At 38.5% G+C, this 18,395-nt stretch overlaps 1 protein-coding gene across 1 annotated transcript in view; it reads left to right on the top strand.

Annotated features, from left to right (window-relative positions):
* The window catches only part of BMPER (BMP binding endothelial regulator), a 464,374-nt gene extending 446,496 nt beyond the window's left edge, over positions 1-17,878 (top strand). The window contains exons 14-15 of the mRNA XM_032234511.1: positions 14,358-14,488; positions 17,697-17,878. Coding sequence (XP_032090402.1) covers positions 14,358-14,488; positions 17,697-17,878 — 313 coding nt within the window. The remainder of the gene's footprint in view (positions 1-14,357; positions 14,489-17,696) is intronic.
* The last annotated feature ends 517 nt before the right edge of the window (positions 17,879-18,395 follow it).

The raw sequence follows: 18,395 nt of genomic DNA on the forward strand, positions 1-18,395 counted from the left end.
TCATAAAACTTGCCCTTTACTTCATCCAGATTCATCATTGTGGGTGTGTAGGCACTGAACAGTGTGGGCTGTTTACCTCTCAGTAGTGGGAGATGCAGTATCATGAGATAGTCATTTATGTCCTTGGGAAGAGTGGCAAGTTTGTGGACAAGTTGATTTTTAACCACAAAGCCAACTTCAGATTCACAGTGTTCATTACTGTTGCATCCATTCCAGAAAAATGTATAACCACGTCCTGTTTCTGTGCGCTGACCTTTGTTGGCTAGGTGGGTTTGCTCAGGGCTGCAATATCAAATCTTGCAAGATCTCTGGAGACGAGGGCTGTTGTTCTTTCTGGTTGATTTGCTAAGTGATTGTCTTGAAGCATCAGCCAGCTGCAAAAGCCCAAAACCAAGTGCCCACCATCACAGTGAAGGGACAAAAGCTGCAAGCAGTAGACTAATTTATATACCTTGGAAGCACCCTCTCCCATACAGTGACAGTTGACATTGAAGTTAACTGTAGAATCACCAAGGCAAGCTCTGCATTTGGCAGATGACTGACCAACGTGTGGGACCAGCATAGAAGAAGCCTTGCTACAAAGCTTAAAGTCTACTGAGCAGTAGTGGCAGGACAAGGTGCCAGACACAGAAGTCCTCTACAGAGCAGGCCTGCCATTAGTTCATACCCTGCTGATGAAAGCCCAGACACGCTGGGCAGCCTTGTTGCAAGGATGCCAGACCATCGCATCCCTAAACCGCTGCTTTATAGTGAGCTGTCTAAAGAAAGCACAGGGGACAAAGGAAGCAATACAAAGACATGTTGAAAGCTTCTTTCAAATCCCTGGAAATTTGCACCACCTCCTGGAAAACCCTGGCATAATATCAATCAACATGGCACACATTGATACACCAAGGCTGCCAAACATCTGATGACAGAAGAACAACCATAGCACAAGAGAAGCGTGCACTCTGCAAAACCAGAGTTGCAAATGCTGCAACAGTGGTGCCCACACATGTCTGCCCAAAATGTGGTAGAACATTGCATGCCTGTATAGGCCTTAACAGTCACCTGCTGACAGCCCACAACCTGATAGATGTCAAGGTCCTCTTCTAACACAATGGGCGAACATCATCAACATAAGTGTACACTTCAAACCCAAGAATACACTAAGGCAGAAGTTTGTCCACCTCAAAGATAAAACACCTAGACATAAACTGAGTAACGTGGTATATACAGTACAATGCAACAAGCCATATGCACATTTGTACATTGGGGAAACAAAACAGCCACTTCATAAGCACATGGTACAACATAGGAGAACAAACAGATTAGGACTAGATTCAGCAGTTCATCTGCATTTACAAGACACAGACCACTTTTGAAGACAGCAAAGTCCACATTTTGGACACAGAAGACCACTGGTTTGAAAGAGCGGTCAAAGAAGCCATCTATGTTAACATTGAACAGCCTTCTCTCAAAAGTGGGGGAGGGATACAATATCTATCTCGAATCTACAACACAATAATTTCAACAGTTCAAAAAGGCTCCAAACCCATTTTAACCACTCAGGTGACCCTGATGATACAGATAAACCTCCAGATGACCTTAATGATGTGCTAAAAGAATGCAAATGACCAGCTGTCTGTAAGGAGTATAAATCCTTCCATTTCATTCACTGATCATTCAGTCAGAGCTGAAGAACCTTCTTGAATGAGAAGTGAAACGTCTTCAAAGAAAAAACAGAAAGTCCAATTGCCTCTTGAAAAAACATCTCTGGGACAACCATGACCTGGATGTCTGAGAATCTCTATAGATAGTATTACATATCATTGTTTCAGGAGAGTTGACTATTGTATTGATTGTTTAATTCTGATTTAGCTTTAGAAAAATGTTTTTTATTATATATTCAGTGAAACAATAAGTAGCATATCCCGAAGAAGTAGTTAATAAGAAAATGAGCTCAACTGGGTAGACATTTTTTTTAAAAGAGGTACTAAGAGTGCATTTGAAAACAATTATAATAAAGAAAGGAGAAGGAAAGCAGAAATAAGTTGCTTAAGTTTTAATTTCCAAAGCACTGACAAAAAATTGTAAATCATCTGGCCAAATTTTTATATAATATGTTGACAAATCTTGGAGAACAATTGAAATAATCAGATTTAATGACATCACATAATTCAGATTAGCTATTACTCGAGAAGACCAAATCAGAATTCAGAAGGCTCTTAACAGGTCAGAGAATTGGCTGAATAGCAATAGCAATAGCACTTAGATTTATATAGTGTTTCCTAGTGCTTTACAGTCCACTCTCAGCATATTTTCCCGAATCTGGGTCCTCATTTTACCAACCACAGAAGACTGAGTCAACTTTGAGCCCATCAGGATTGGAATACAGGCTGTGGGATGAATTTTCCTGCAATACTGCATTCTAATCACTGTGACACCAGGGCTCTTCCAAACAATAGAATAAAATTTAACAAAAATAAATACAAAGTTTTTACAGAAGTAAAATATACTGATAATTATATAATAATTTTTGGGTTCGCAACAGTACTTTTGAGGAAGGTCTTGGAGTATTAATTACACAATGAAGTAATGTAACAAATAATGTAAAAAACTACCACACAGAGCACAAAGAGAAACTTAGAACAGGCCATACTTTCAGAATTTACATTACAGATTTTTCTAAAGCTTAAATAGACTTCTAAAAATTAGTCTCAGGAGGAAAAACTAATTAAATTAAGTGAATTATTTTATATTATATTTTGTACTGTGAAATAGTTTCAAGTTACAGTGGAGAAGATGAATGAAAATAGCATGAAAGAACAATATTGCTTTTTAAATAAATACACACGGCTATAGTGACAAGCTACAGTTACTCTTAAATAAAAATGTAGGAGTAAAAATACAGATAATAAATTTCATTGGGGTTTTTTGGCATTTCTGATAGCTACCTTAGTAATATCCCTCTGGAAAAACTATTTTAGAAGAATTTTGATTTGTTGAACAGTCTACTTAATAGATTAATTAAGCACAGATGTTCCTAAGATATTTCCTATTGCTTCTTCCATCTTTTCTTTGTTTGTAGTTGTTACTTGAAGTACACATTTTGCACATTCTTTAATATAATATATCAACATTATTTTATATTATAGTTGAGTGAGTTTGTGCATCTTTTTCTGTGTATATAAAAACTATTTGGCTTTTGTAGAAGACTGAAATAATTATTCTCATGAGAACTAGTCTGGAAAAAGCAAGGTTCACATGCCTTTAGAATGAATGAAGAAAGCATTTAATTATAAACTGTGGGCTTCAATGTGGTTAATTATAACAAAGCACTCCATTTGCTTTGTTACTCTTCATGACTGTGATGTTATTTTCTTTATTGTGTTAATTTTAAACATGTTGACTTGATTTCCCACCTTAAATATTTCAGAGTAGTTTAGGTAAAATTAAATTTTCTTGTTTTTCCTAGGTCATAGGTTTTTTTTTTCATTTTATTAACTTTTATTGTAAGATTAAAAAAAGAAATAAAAGTTACAAAAGTGAAAGAAAAAGTGTAAAGAAAGAAAAAAAAGTAGTGTCTTCCAACTTTTTCAGTGCAATAAAATACTAAAAAAATATACAACCTCAATATTTTGCTTTACATTTCCTAGCATTTTAAGTATTTTCAATAATAACAAGATCATTTTATTTATCTAATTATCAAAACATATCAAAATTTCATTTTTTCAGATTTTGACTAAAAGTTCAGAAGTGGTTTCCAAGTAGAAATAAAACTAGATACACTACTTTTTTATATTAAAACAATCAATTTCACCATCTCTGATGACTCATTTCTTTATCATTCATTTTTCCATTGTGGAAATTATTGTGCCTTTTCATCTTTGGACATTTAAGATGTCAATATATATAACCACAACTGTCAATATATATATAACAACAAAGTTCCAAAATTTCTATCAAGCTCTTTGTCCATCAAATCTAAAAGTAAAACTTTTAAGATCAATTTTATATTTTAAGAATCTTCTGATCTAAAATTAGTTAGTTTACTTTATTGATGAGCCCTTGAGCCATATCAAAGTGCTAAGTTCCAGACACAAATTATTACTAAAATCTGATAAAAACTATTTAAAATGGAATTGGAATAAAAAATAGTTTAAAATGAAATTGGAATAAAATACAATAATATAATAATATATTGATAAATAAAATATGATAAAATTATATTTTGGTATCACCCCTATAATCTACCTCAATCAGTCCTACATATACCAATCTCAACTGAATGATTTTGCTTACGTACTGTGCTGTGTTAAATGTTATTTTCAGATTCTGACTGCACCAGTAGTGGGTTTCAAAAATTTTTTAGAACCTATTCTGTAGGGATGGCCTGTTTTGTGGAAATGGCTCAGTGGTCATGTGACCAGGGTGGGAATGGCTCAGTAAGCATGTGACATGGTGGGAGTGGCTTGGCAATCATGTGACCAGGTGGGAGTGGCCAACTTGATGTCACTCACAGGAGATGTCATGAATTGGATAAGCTCACTTAACAACGCTCTTGTTAGCAATCAAAATTTTGGGCTCAATTGTAGTCATAAATCAAAGACTATCTCTGCTTTCCTCTGCATGGCAACCTTGTCCTAGTAAACTCCTTCTCTCTGGCAATTTTCCTCTCTGTTAAAGAGACCAAAATAATCCATACAATGTAAGGTTTCCTGCTGCAGCAGGGGTTGGACTAGATGACCTTTGAGTAGACTTCTAGCCCTAAATTGCAGTGCTGCTTTTCTTTCTTTCTGCTAACAAAGAAACCTGCCTGAGGCTCTTTCCATATTCCTGCCAGATAGAGATAATGAGATAATGACACTAGAGAAAGTTTGGCTCACAAGCAGGGAATCATCCAAATTCTTTTAGAAACACAAAGCCCATATTGCACAAACCCCCAAACTTCAAAAACATAAAACATAACATATAACCAATTAGTTATTTCCTGCACCTTTCAATTTAAAGCTTCAATTTAAAGATATAAGTATTAGGACTTGTGGACTTCAATTCCCAGAATTCCACAGCCGGGCATGCTCAGTTCCAATTTAAAGTGACAGCATTTGTTTTTCTCCTTTGTGAAAGAAGTTTCCTTCTTTCTCTTTTTCTTTCTTTCTCCCTTTCCTTCCTTCTTCCCTCTCTCCCTCCCTCCTCCCTCTCTCACCCTCTCAAACAGACACACACACAGAAGTTGGTTTGGATATCTCTCCCAATGGCTTGAAAGAAGCTCCTCTGTCATCCCCCCCCTTCCCCAAACACATCCCCCATTGCAAATGCAGCATGCTGTCCAGGTGGGAAATGCCTGGAATGCAATAAAGCCCACCCATTTACCTCCTGCTGGCAGGCTGGGGTGAGAGGAAAGGCAGAGAAGCCGAAGGGGAGCCGATCATAGCTTTCTGAAAGAAAGGGGCTGAGGGAAAGAGTGTGTGCTACAACATGGCCCTTTATCTGGATTCCTGATTCCTCCTGTGGTCTTCTAAGTGCTCGCTCGTGCTCTCTCTCCCCAAGTGTAGTTTGATTGCAGGCGGAGCCATGTTGCCTTTTCAAACCTGTAGTCAGTGAAGCTGCATTTTTGCCTAGCTTTATCCAGCTGTCGGGGGAGGGGACTAGTTTGATATGCTCTTTCATCGTCTTGGTGAAGATGAGAATGTCATCCAGGTAAACCTGGACCCCTTATACAAATGCTCATGCAGTACCTCATTGATCAGCTGCATGAACACTGCCAGGGTCCCTTATAGTCCAAATGGCATCATTTTGAACTGGAAACCTCCCAGAGGGCAGTTAAATGCCAGTTTCCATTCATCTCCCTCTCTGATTCTAATGTGATAACATACTTCCCTCAAATCTAACTTAGAAAATATCTTCTCCTTGGCTAGGTGGGCCAGCATGTCCTTCATGAGGGAGAGAGGGTACATGTTCTCCATGCACACCCCATTGATTCCCCTAAAGTCTATGCATCATCTCATCATCCCATCCTTCTTTTCCTTAAACATGCCTGGGGCCACTATTTGAGATTTAGCCAGCTGGATGAAGCCCCTGACTAGGTTCTTGTCAATGTACTCCCTCAGCTCCTTCATCTCCTTGAGGATCATAGAATACATCTTGGGCTTGGGTAGTTTTGCCCCTGGAAATATCTCAATCATGCAGTCTGTGGGCTTGTGAGGGGTTGCACTCCTCTTCCCCAAACACCTCTGCCAGGTCCTGGTAATCTCTGCGGATGGTCTGGTTCCCTGGTGGCTGATTTGACCCAATCTTTGAGTGTTCTGGTCCCTCACCTCCCATCCTCTGAGGGGAGGATTGCATGACGCGGTCACGTAGGGGAGGGAAGGGGCCTGTTTCCAACCTCAATTTCCTGTTTCCCCCTTTCCCACTATGTTGTCTAACCCCACTTATCCAAACAGTCTTAGGATCACAGCTTCTGTCATTTTTGGGTTGATTATGAACCAGATCATCTCCCAGTGCTGACCCACCTGCAGCTTCATGAGTTTGGTCAAGTGAATTACTGGGGCCCCTCCTATTAGTGAACCATCAACTTGTCCATGGATAGCTCTTCACCTGGATTCCCAGACTCAGTACTGTGGGCAGGCTTATTGAACATCACGTACAGCCTGAGTCTATGAGGGCTTCAAAATCTCCCTGAATGCCTGATTTGAGTGCCACAATTCTCACGGGGATTGTGTGTCAGAGTTTTGGCAGTGTGACTAGTATTATGAAATAAACCCAGGAGCAAAACAGAGCACACAGTACACAAAGTCTTTATACAATTAATAGTGGTTTATTTACAAATATATACAGACATTTACATGGAGACAAATTCCTTACTACTCAGCTATGGACACACAGAGAAAAAATGAGATACACGATGAGAGAAACACCTTCTAATGGCTATATATGTATGTATGTATGTATGTATGTATGTATGTTTGTATGTATATATGTATACATACATACATACATACATACATACATACATACATACATACACACCTCATTGCATCAGCTCACAAACCTTATATCACCTGGGAACTATTAAATCCTCATTACCTGACATCACGAAAGGGTGGATGGCTCTATTCACCATCAGGTCTCTTTATCCTTCATCCTTGCTGTCATTTGAGGCAGATGACTGGCCTCCTTTGGCCAGAGTTCTCTTTCGCTTGGGCAGAGAAGAAAGGACCTCAATGGACTGGCATCCCAAGCTGGTCATGTTAACCAACCACTCCTGCTATTTAAAGCTGTACAGCTGATAATCCAAACACTTTGACATAGTCTTTATGCTTTTTCACAGATACAGGTTTTGTTAACATATCAGCTATAATACAATTGCTAGAACAATGCTGTAATCTGATTAGTTTGTCCTTTACAGCTTCTCTCATGTTACTGTATTTAATGGCTACATGTTTAAATTATATTATATAAACATTTACATCTTTTAGTAATTGTTTTTGTAGATTTTCATGGGTACAGGTATGCAGGTCTTGGCATATTCGGGTCTTTTCCCATGTAAGATTGAGGGTATCTTGGCAACGTTTCGACGAGGTCCCACTTGCCATCTTCAGGCTGGTGCCTTTGGCTTCGTGCTTGTGTGAGCAAAGCGTGATTGGAGCTGCCATCTTTCTATAAATATTGGTGTGTGTGTGTGGAGTGCTGGCTTTGTTGTTGTAAGCGAGTTGGTTGGCTGTGTTGTTACATCTTAATTAGTTGATGGAGTTGATGTATGCAGATTAGTCGGCTGTTTTGTAACATCCTGTGTGGCTGAGGTATTAGCTGTGTGCCCATTAGTCTTTTGTGTTGTAACAACCTGGGTATTGGGCTGTGTGATGACATCCTTAGCTCTAGTGTAGTGATATCCTGAGTTCTATGCTGCAACATCCTTTTAGTAATTGTTCATACATTGTGTATTACCAACATTTCCTGGTAATTTTGAGGTTCATATCTAACACTGTATTATCTGACTTCACTCACAGTAAACCGTTCATTATGTCCTCACCTCCTTCTTCAGTTACTATTCTCCCTGCTACAAATGCTACTAGTACCATTACTACTATTGCTGCAGGTACTAATCCTACATTCCTAATCTACTGCTTCTGTACATTCTGTCTCATTAATCTCCATTACATCCTGTTTACCATCTCTTGGCTGGGTACCTTTACTTTCTCTTTTCACTAGCCCATTTTCTTTGGTTTGGTTTATCTGCCTTTGCCTGTTTGCCTTTCTCTTTAACTTCAGTGTCCTCCATTTATCTCGTTGTTCCTTAGGCAATGACCATGACCATAACTCTTGATGATTACAGGGTCCATTATGAATACCATCTACTCTAACTCTACTTGCAGTGAACTGCTCAGGAATTATACCTTTATTACACCATTCAGGTCTCCTAGGTATAACACACCATTCAGGTCTCCTAGGTATAACACTGTTTGCTTGCCTTGCGTTTTTCCTTTTCACAGGATATACCTTACATTGTTCCTCATTACAAACAGCACACTCTAAATACCTTTTGCATTGCTTTGGCTTTGGCTTATGCCACCTGGCTGGGTCTGGCATCTTTTACATTAAAACTTGCATGCACCAATCTTCTATGTAACAAGTATATACAATTGTCACGTGTAAGAGTATTCTTAAGTAGAAGTGCACAATTATGTTATTGCATTCCCAGAATGTACAGACCATCCTTTTTAACCCTTTGTGCACATACCTGTCCATGTTTCTTAATGATATATAGTCCCCCAGTAAATACTATTTCATAACCCTGCCTATCTAACATGGATATACTCAACAAATTGTGCTCTGAAGCAGGTACATATAACACATTGTACAATGTAGCATCCTATTTCTGGTACATACACATTACCTTCCCCTTTTACAGCAGCTCTCTGCCTATCAAATAGACTAACCCATGCTTGCCTTGCTGATTTCAAACCAGAAAACACATGTGGATCATTAACAATATGCTGGCTTGCCCCACTCTCCAACAACCACATATTCCTGGTGTGTTCAGTTGTTGACGCTGCCAGGGAAAACGACGCTGGAGATTGTCTCCACATTTGCTGATTAGATCTGCACCCTTGACTTTCTGCTCCTTTGTTCCTCCTCTCAGGATGACGTCTCTGGAGATGCTCAGTAGAACGACATGTGTAGCATCTCTTCACAAAGTTAACTCTCTCAGTTACTCTGACAGCATCCTGGACTGTTGCAGATGCTGGTCTGTGCTGAATGCTCTCTCCTCCTTTTCCTGGTCTCCTCTCCAGCCATTTCTGTTATTTCTTCAACAACTGACCAGTTAAATATCCTATGATTAAATCCTGTTCTTGCATGGACTCTAGACTAGTCACAAGAATATCCCATGAACTGTCCAAAGAACTAAGCACCACATACACCTTGTGTGCTTCAGTAAAGTCATTCCCCTTTCTTCCAACTTGAGGAATGTCTATCTCATATTCTGCAAATGTGTGGACATACATTCTCGTTGTTTCAGCTGTGCCTTATACAGTTTCTTAGTTAGCAACACTTTACTGCCAGCAGTCTCACATACATACTACACAACGCCTCCCAGCAATCTTTTGCAAATTCTTACGTGTAGCAGCTGACTGTCTTCTAAACCAAGAATTATGTTACTGGTTTCAGTACGGGCAGCTACAGGCCAGATGGAAAATAGATCAAAAAATTGGTTTTATGCAAGTCGAGGATAATTTACTTAAACAAATAAGAGATCAAAGTCCAATGCATATAAAGAGATTATATAATGTATTAATAGAGATGGACTCAGAAACAGAATTAATTAAAACTGTATGATAAAGTGGGCCCAAAATATTGAAGAACTAATAATGTTGGATACATGGGAAAGGATTTGGGTAAGAAATGTAAAATATATACAGGCCCAAAACTTGAGAGAAAACTTTTATAAGATGTTTTATAGGTGGCATTTAGATCCTAAAAAGTTGGCTTCTGTGTATCCAAATTTACAACCTAAATGCTGGAGATGTGACTCTGTGGATGCTACATATTTTCATATATGGTGGACTTGCAAAAAGGTTAAGGCATTTTGGATAAAAATATGGTGGATTATGCAAAATGTTCTTAAAAAATGGATAAAGTTTACCCCCCAGTTATTTTTGTTAGGTATAATTACTGATTGTACAGCTGTAGAGATTAATTTGATTTTGCACTTAATAACTGCAGCTAGATAGTTAGTGGCGCAATACTGGAAGAAGGAAGATTTGCCTACTATCCAAGAATGGACATTGAAAGTCACAAACCTAGCCGAGATAGCTAAAATATCTGCATATCTTAAGGACTATTCAAACAAGAGATATAAACAAGACTGGAAAAAATGGATTGATTATACTCAAAATAAATATGGGACTAAGAAATTCCAGATAGCTTATGATTAAGATCAGGAATGATATAAATTGTTTACAGTTAGCCTAGTAAGGAGGAGCTAAGTTCAATTTAAAGACGTTATTAATTTTCTACTCTCTTTTCAAATATATTTTAGACTGTTTTTGTTAAAGACTTATACCGTGTATTAGTTCTAGGAAGTCAGGGGAGGGAAGGTTGGGGGGGTTGGGGGGAGGGAGGGAAGTATATTAGCCTTGAGGAGGGGTGTTAGGTTTTAAAGTAATATGATTGTACATGTATACTGTCTTCTCTTATTTTTTTAAAACAAAGATATGTTATGTATATTGAAATGGAAGTATAAATACCATCAACATAGAATGGAGTTTGCTCAGAAGCTGAAATACACCAAGTGAATGAGAGGAAGAGTGGGAAGCAGAGGAGAGAAGAAAGATAGGAAGAGAGGGATAGGAGAGAGGGCAAGGGGGGGAAGATGAGGAGAAAAAGGAAGAGTGGAAAGGGGAGAGAGGAGAAGGAGAAAGGAAGGGGAAGTAGAGTAGAAAAGGATGATGGAGGGAAGAAAGGAGGTAGGGAGGGGGAGGAGAGAGGCAGAAGAAAGTGTTGGATAAGGCATAAATATGGTGTATGGAGAGCGGAAGAGCCAATAATTGGTTTTTCTTTTTATTTATTTATTTTTTCCGGGAGTTGATGGCAAGATGAACTGATGTAATTATTAATTAACACAACATGATATTGGCTATGTAATAGTATACATGTGATTATATGTTATGAAAATGGAAAATAAAAATAAAAAATAAAAAAATAAGAAAGATCCGAGGATTTAAAAATCCCAGAGAACAGGGTAGAATCAAGTTACAGGATGTGGAACAGGTCTGCTCCCGCCAACAGCGCATCATTTATGCTTGGGGACGGAACCGTAAGCCAATCCCAGTCAATTACCTGACAATCCTTATAAGAAAAAGAGCTGAGCATAGGGAAAACGGGCCCCTGCAACAATTGAGAAAAGGGAACTATATGTTAAGAGTGCTGGAGCTTCAAAGCTTAATCAATCAGTCTGACCCTGCCCTGGGTCAAAAATGCTGGTTGTGTTTATCTGCTGGGCCTTCATCTTATCATGCTGTACCAGTTGAGCCAGATCTTTGGGAAAAAACAAAGCTACGATAGTTATTGATAAGGGAGGTAGATGGGAACCAAAATGGCAGAAGCCCAGCTGCAAAGTGATTTGTATAATGCACTCAAAAGGCTGGGGGTGAGCCGTCTCCCCACCATTGGCCCCATAGTTGTTGGTGTAGAAATTATAGGGTCACCCTCCTTGTGCATCAAACATTACCAGGAACCTGTGTAATTCCTGTGGGGTCACTGACAGACGAACAGTGCCCATCTGAAATGCACTTTGCCCCTAGGAAGACACTCATGAATGTGAAATTAACTCGCAGCATGTCTCCCTCTGCTCACAATCTCCTCCAACAGAAGGTCACTTTCTCGCTTCCGCCCCCACTCACTTTAACTGTTGGGAGGGGAATTTGACTACTGGAAGATGCCCAAGGCCATTTCAGCCACCCCGATTCCCTGTTTAGCTTTTGATTCAATCCACTATAGGATTTTGTGTTTACTTTCCCCCTGAAAACACCAGTTCCCAATATCTCTTTGAAGGTCCAGTCCTCAGGGATAAGCTAATGGACCCTAACCAAGAAGTTCCATTACAGCCCCTGACTGGTATGTTCCTAGCAAGAATCTTACAGGTCTGGACTAATGAAAGGAACCTCTGAGTCTATGCCTTCTCCATGAACATAGGTATATGTGTAGGAGAAAATGGAGTTTTCTTTCTATGTGGGAAAAATGCATATCTATGTTTACTTTCCAACTAGACTGGCACATGCACCCTAATACACCTCCTCCCTAAAATGGGAGTGGTAAATGGGGAACAGACTCTCCCTGTACCTCTAATGGGACATGTCCAGAAAAGGGTGCCGCTCCTAATCCCACTGTTAGCGATCCTGGGAATAGGGACAGCAGTTGGAACAGGTGTGGGTGGAATAACCCATTCCATCACACAGTTTAGGCAGCTGTCAGAGGAATTCCAAGAAAGCCTAAACCAAATTGCTGGCATCCTGGTTGAGGTCCAAGATCAAATAGACTCCTTGGCAGCAGTGGTTTTACAAAACCAACGTGCCATAGATCTCTTAACTGCTGAAAAGGGTGGGCTATGTATATTCCTGGGAGAAGACTGCTGTTTCTTTATGAATAGATCAGGTGTGGTCCGAGGGGTAGTCAAAGAACTGCGGGACAGAGCATCCTCAATTGGGCAAAGACTGCAAGGGACAGATGCATGGTTTTCTTGGTTACCGGGATCAGGTTGGATTAAACAAATGCTGTTTCTTCTGCTATGTGGGATTGCAAGCTTAGCCCTTCTTCCTTGCATAATACCCCTACACAAGCAACTCGTTATGAGGTCCATAAGGGAAATATGCATTGAAAAGGAATTAATTCTGATGGAAAGCCTTATTGACCATAGGATTGCCCCACATTCCTATGATGAAGATGAAATTTCAGATACTGGCATGTATGTTCAACTTGCACTCTTGGAAATGGAGAAAGTGCCTCTGGAAGATAATCCCTAAGATGTGTATTACTTGTTTCTTTTCTCTCCCGCTGATGTGTATTCTGTATGCTTGTATTGTTAATCAAAAACTCTGTAATAGGCTAGACTCAATTGTGACTATTAATAGAGTCTAGAAGGGGGGATAAATTAGGATAAAATGAATTAAAATATAAAAGTCAGACATGGCAGAAGGGAGAGATAAAAGCCTGCTTGTAAGGTATGTACAAAAATAGGAAAATGTCATAAGCCCTAAACCACAGAAGTCCAGTAAATGTTCCAGTAAAAGTTATTATGTCAAATGTCCAAAACCGCAGAGTTCAGCTAAAGTTCAACTAAAGAGACATGTAGTCAGTACCTATGGCCCAAGACAAAAGGAGAAGTAAGACAATATCTACTTATAAGGCTTCTTTCCTCAATAAGAAATGAGTTAAGTGTCTCCATGTTACGCTGCCTTTGAGAATGTATAAGAATGTGTGCTTCAATGATGAAGGTTGTTCAGAACTTGCAATACTAACCTTTGACTAGTTTTCTGAACCTGGCTGCCAATAAACTTCGCCATGAATCCCGAGGCATCTAAGTACTGTCATTTTCTGCAACAATTCCAGCTCTGCATTGGTTATCAGTATTCTTCTGGGTGTCATGCATGATGCTGGCAGTCATCTGTAAAGCCCTTCAAGGCATGGGACTTTGTAATTTGCAGAACCCTTATTCCCTTGATTATTTGATTCATTCCAGCAGAGGAGACAAGTATGGATCCTGTCATTCAAAGAGTATGATTTGGCAGGACCCAGGAAACCAGCTTTTTCTGTCATGGCACTTGCCCTTTGGGAACATTATTCCCTGGAAATTAGAATGACCCCAGCCCTGCTGTCCTTCTACAACACCTCTGTCTCTTTGTGTTCCTGGGTATGGAAGTTGGATGGTCAGAGCCTATGAAAGGATGATTTTAATTGTCATTGTATGGTTTTTTACCTTGGCTGTGGGTTATGTATTTCATTTTATTTTACTATTGTTTGTGGTTTTTAACTGCTGTTAGCTGCCCAGAGTCATCATGTTGAGTGGGGTGGCCAATTTAATAAAATAAAAATAGTATTATTTTTACTGAGAAAATTTGAATGTAGAGATTTATAGCCTTAATTATTTCTGAGATCACATGTTCTGTTAGATTATGGATTCACTGGGTAGTTTCGATACATAAAATAAATCAGTACCACCACTATGAGGGTTCTATTACCATTCTATTTATAAAACATTTATAGAGGCAACATTAATGTCTATGAATGCAGGAATTCATATTCCTGCTGTGACCATTTGTATACATTTCTAAAAATTAGACTCTGAGAGATCCCGCTCACTCCCTTCTTTCTTGCAGATCCTGTGTGACAGATATGTGTGAGTGCCCAGTTCATAAACACTGCTATTGTGAGTCATTTCTAGCTTATGCTAGAGCTTGTCAGAGAGAAGGTCTGAAGGTCCATTGGAAACCTGAAGAAAATTGTGCTGGTAAGTAATTCACCATTTCATGCATTGCAGCATGAAGGGTAAAGGAAGTTTGCAAAACCCTGCTTTTGCTCTGCTTCCCCTTTCTTTACTTCATATTGTATGCACACCATGTCTGTTTAAGTCTGTTGAAGGGAGCAGCGGTTAGTGGAAAGACCACAAAGTTGCAGACCGGAATTATTCTGGCTAATTAATAACATCTTCTGCTCTGCCTCTAGCTCATATAGAAATGTAACTAATAAAATCTGCCTTCATTGGATGGGAAAAAGGAAAGGGGAATAAATAAACAAATCAATAATTGCCTAGAATACTGATCCTGCTAACAATTTAAGTTCAAGTGTTTGTAGTTATGCTGAGAGGTACAACATTGCTTTTAAAACCCTGGATAGGGTGCAAAAAGCACTTATTTTATGCTTGCCCAAATGTTATGTTATGCTTGACAAGGTTAATTGTAACAAATCCAAGCATCCATAGAGAAGCTAAACTAACACAGCTATATGTTCATAGCTCTGCTTCTGCCCTTGAGCTTACTAAAATAATTCACACACGCGCGCGCGCACACACACACACACACAGAGACATTTAAAAATGGTATTGAAAAAACTCACCTTTTAAACTTCTGATCTCATGCTAATATTTAAAGCAAAGGAGTGGAAGCAATAAAACAAATGACTCTATAATATTTGAAGTGGGAAACAGAAGACAGATGCATATGAGAAGAAAAAGTCTGGTTTTAGTCTTGGATAAATTGCTAAATTTATCTCTTTGTTATTGACCATAGTCTTAAAAAACAAAGAATCAAAAGGTGAACTAAACAGGAATACTGGAACAGCAAAGTTCAGAATAATTACCTAAGCCTAGAAGGAAAGACAGATGCAAAGGACAATAAAACATATGCATTTATAAAAATTAAAATATTTTCTTTTGGAAGATCTTAGAATTGAGCAAAAGAAATAAAGATGAATGAAAAGAAAGTTCTGTGAGCCTACCATATGGGAAGTAAACTTGATTTTGTAAAGGAATAGAAGGATAGCTATGTTATTAATCTTCTACAGCAAAAAGAAATCAGTCTTAAGACTTACAGTACTAGAAACATTTGTGGCTCAGATATAGGTGAATACTTCATGCATTCAACTAATAGGAATGTTTGAGTAGCCCCCAAGGGGAACATAAATAAATATAGATCAGATTAAGTATAAATATAACATTTGTGATAAATAAGTGAGGGGCTGCCACAGAGAGAAAGGGACAAGCTATTTTCCAAGGCACTGAAGGCTAGACAAGGAATAATGGATGGAAACTGAACAAGGAGAGATACAACCTAGAAATAAGGAGAAATGTTCTGACAGTGAGAACAATCAACCAATGGAACAGCTTGCCTTCAGAAATTGTGGGAGCTTCATCACTGGAGGCTTTCAAAAAGAAATTGGACTGCCATTTATCACAAATGGTGTATGGTCTCCTGCTTGGGCGGTGGGTTGAACCAGATTACTTACAAGGTCCCTTCCAACTCTGTTATTGGAAGAAGAATCTAGTAAGCAGGAAGAAATGGACAGTGAGAAAAACTCCCCAAAAAGACTTTTTCAGGCTCAGCTATTCCTCTGGCTCATTTGTCTTCTTTAGAAATTGCTATCACTCAGAATTCAAAGTTCTTGTTAGAGTCCCAGATTTTTGGCATCCACCTGTTAAGCTCCTCCTTCCTTAAGTTTCTTTTAACAACTCTTATCAGTTTTCACTAAAGTGATATCCAAGAACAATAATTTCAATGACATAGCTATTAAAAGAAATAGATTTGTTTGGTTGTGTGGGTTGGAGGAAATAAAAGAGAAGAATAGGAAAATAAATGCACAAATATTTCAACAAATCAATTTCTATGTCAAGAGAAAGAGTTGCATTTGGTGTGAAGAGACCTTTTCAACAATTGAGGAAAACCTTTTTCAATGCCATGGAAAAGCATTATTACCCCCCACACCCACACATACTCACCACTTGGTCCATTAAGCTACATGTAAATCTTTCTAGAGAAAGGCAGGATTGATAAGGGGATGATTTCAGGGGAGCATAATTTAGAAACAGCAGCTTGTTCAATGTTGAAATCTACATTAAGTGGTATGGCAATGTTATGATTATAAAGCAGTTTGGGTGAGTCAGGATTTGGCCTCTGGTTGCTGTTTATTCCTTAGTTTCAAAAACTGCTTTTTAAATAATGTTCATTGGTTCAATGTATCTTTTATATCCAATTTTCACTGCATAAAAGTATAATAAACATCTGCATAAAAATATAATCAACAACATATCCTATGCCTTTTGAATGGTGGGCTTTTTGGCAAGTGCGGAGCTTATTATGCAGGTGAGTTGGGTTGAGAATTTATCTGTAACAAGGAAAACATTATTTCCTTTCAGAGATCATGTTTGAGAGACAGAAAGCAATACTTGTTTTACACACCTCAACCTTATTCCAACATAGGTTACTGTAAAATAAAAATTTAAAAATCCCACTATTGCTTATATATTTCACCGTTGCCACTCTTGTTTATCATCTGTTCTTGGAATTCTAGACTCAAGCTTCCAAAAGCTGCCATCTGGACTTAATATTTAGCAGACCGTTCCTATTGGCAGAGCTGTAAAAGAGGCATTTTTAATTATTTTTTCTCCCTGTGCAATCCCTTCTCCCACTCTGAAATGCAGAGGAATAGGAGAGCCTTAAAGACAGCTTGAATGTTATGGATTTTGTAGGCTGTATGAGACTTCTGAGATTTCTCTCTTCTGAGACAGAATTCAACCCAGCATTTTAAGAATGCAATACTTTCTTTCCTTGTTCCAGTGATACTTTTTAATTCTTTTGTGAAGAATACTCTGTAATGTTTCCAAAAAGAAAGTTGGAGATTAATAGAAGATGCTGTAATAATATTTAGCATGTGTATAACATAATCAGCACCAGGAAAATAAAGAAGGCAGTTGATACTGAGACATATTCAAATCTTAACACTGTAAGTTATCATCAAGGTTGTGAGGTTGCCATATTCTATGAAAAAAAATCCTTTGGGATATTTTAAAGATGTCATCTTTTATTTTATTATTCTACTAATAATTGTAATGATTAGCTATAGCATCTATGACTGTGATTCCCATGGATCTGTTTTAAGGATGACTAATTGTAGATCCAATCAAGTAAATGCTGTGAAATTCATATCTTTGAAATGTCTTCCAGGAACCCAATGTAAATATGGTGCAGTTTATAACATGTGCGGTCCTGGTTGTGTGAAGACTTGTGCCAATTGGAATGAGATTGGTCCCTGCAATAAACCCTGTGTTGCAGGATGCCATTGTCCTGCCAACTTAGTCCACCACCAAGGAAGATGCATCAAACCCACTCTCTGTCCACAGCGGTGACATTCGCTGTCACTCCAAGGACACTGAACTTGATATCTTGAGTCCATTTTGAAGCTCATAGCCAATAAGGATTACAGAGTTTGTTGGCAGATCTTACAAAACTCTCTTCCAAAGAGAAAAGGAAATGTCTGTGCCTATGAATGTATATCTATATGGAAATTTACATCAATACAAGCATATGTGCAGTTCTATATATACTGTGTATATGTGAGACTGAGAATATATGTGTGTGTATGTATGTGTGCACACATGCAAAAAGAGTAGATATAAAATTGCCATATCCATTAGCATCAATGAACTAAATGAAATCGTATCCATCCACATTGTGTGAAGCACCATGCACTGAAGTCCAAAAGCCATTGTTAAATCTAGTTGGCATAGCATAACCTTACTATGTGGTCATTCTATGCCACTTCAGCAAGAGGTTATCCCTCTTTTCTCTGGGTTTTTGCATCATTTATATCAATCATAGGAGTGTGTGTGTGTGTGTGTGTGTGTGTGTGTGTGTGTGTGTGTA

Source organism: Thamnophis elegans, chromosome Z (assembly GCF_009769535.1).
Source record: "Thamnophis elegans isolate rThaEle1 chromosome Z, rThaEle1.pri, whole genome shotgun sequence".
NCBI classification, from domain to species: domain Eukaryota; kingdom Metazoa; phylum Chordata; class Lepidosauria; order Squamata; family Colubridae; genus Thamnophis; species Thamnophis elegans.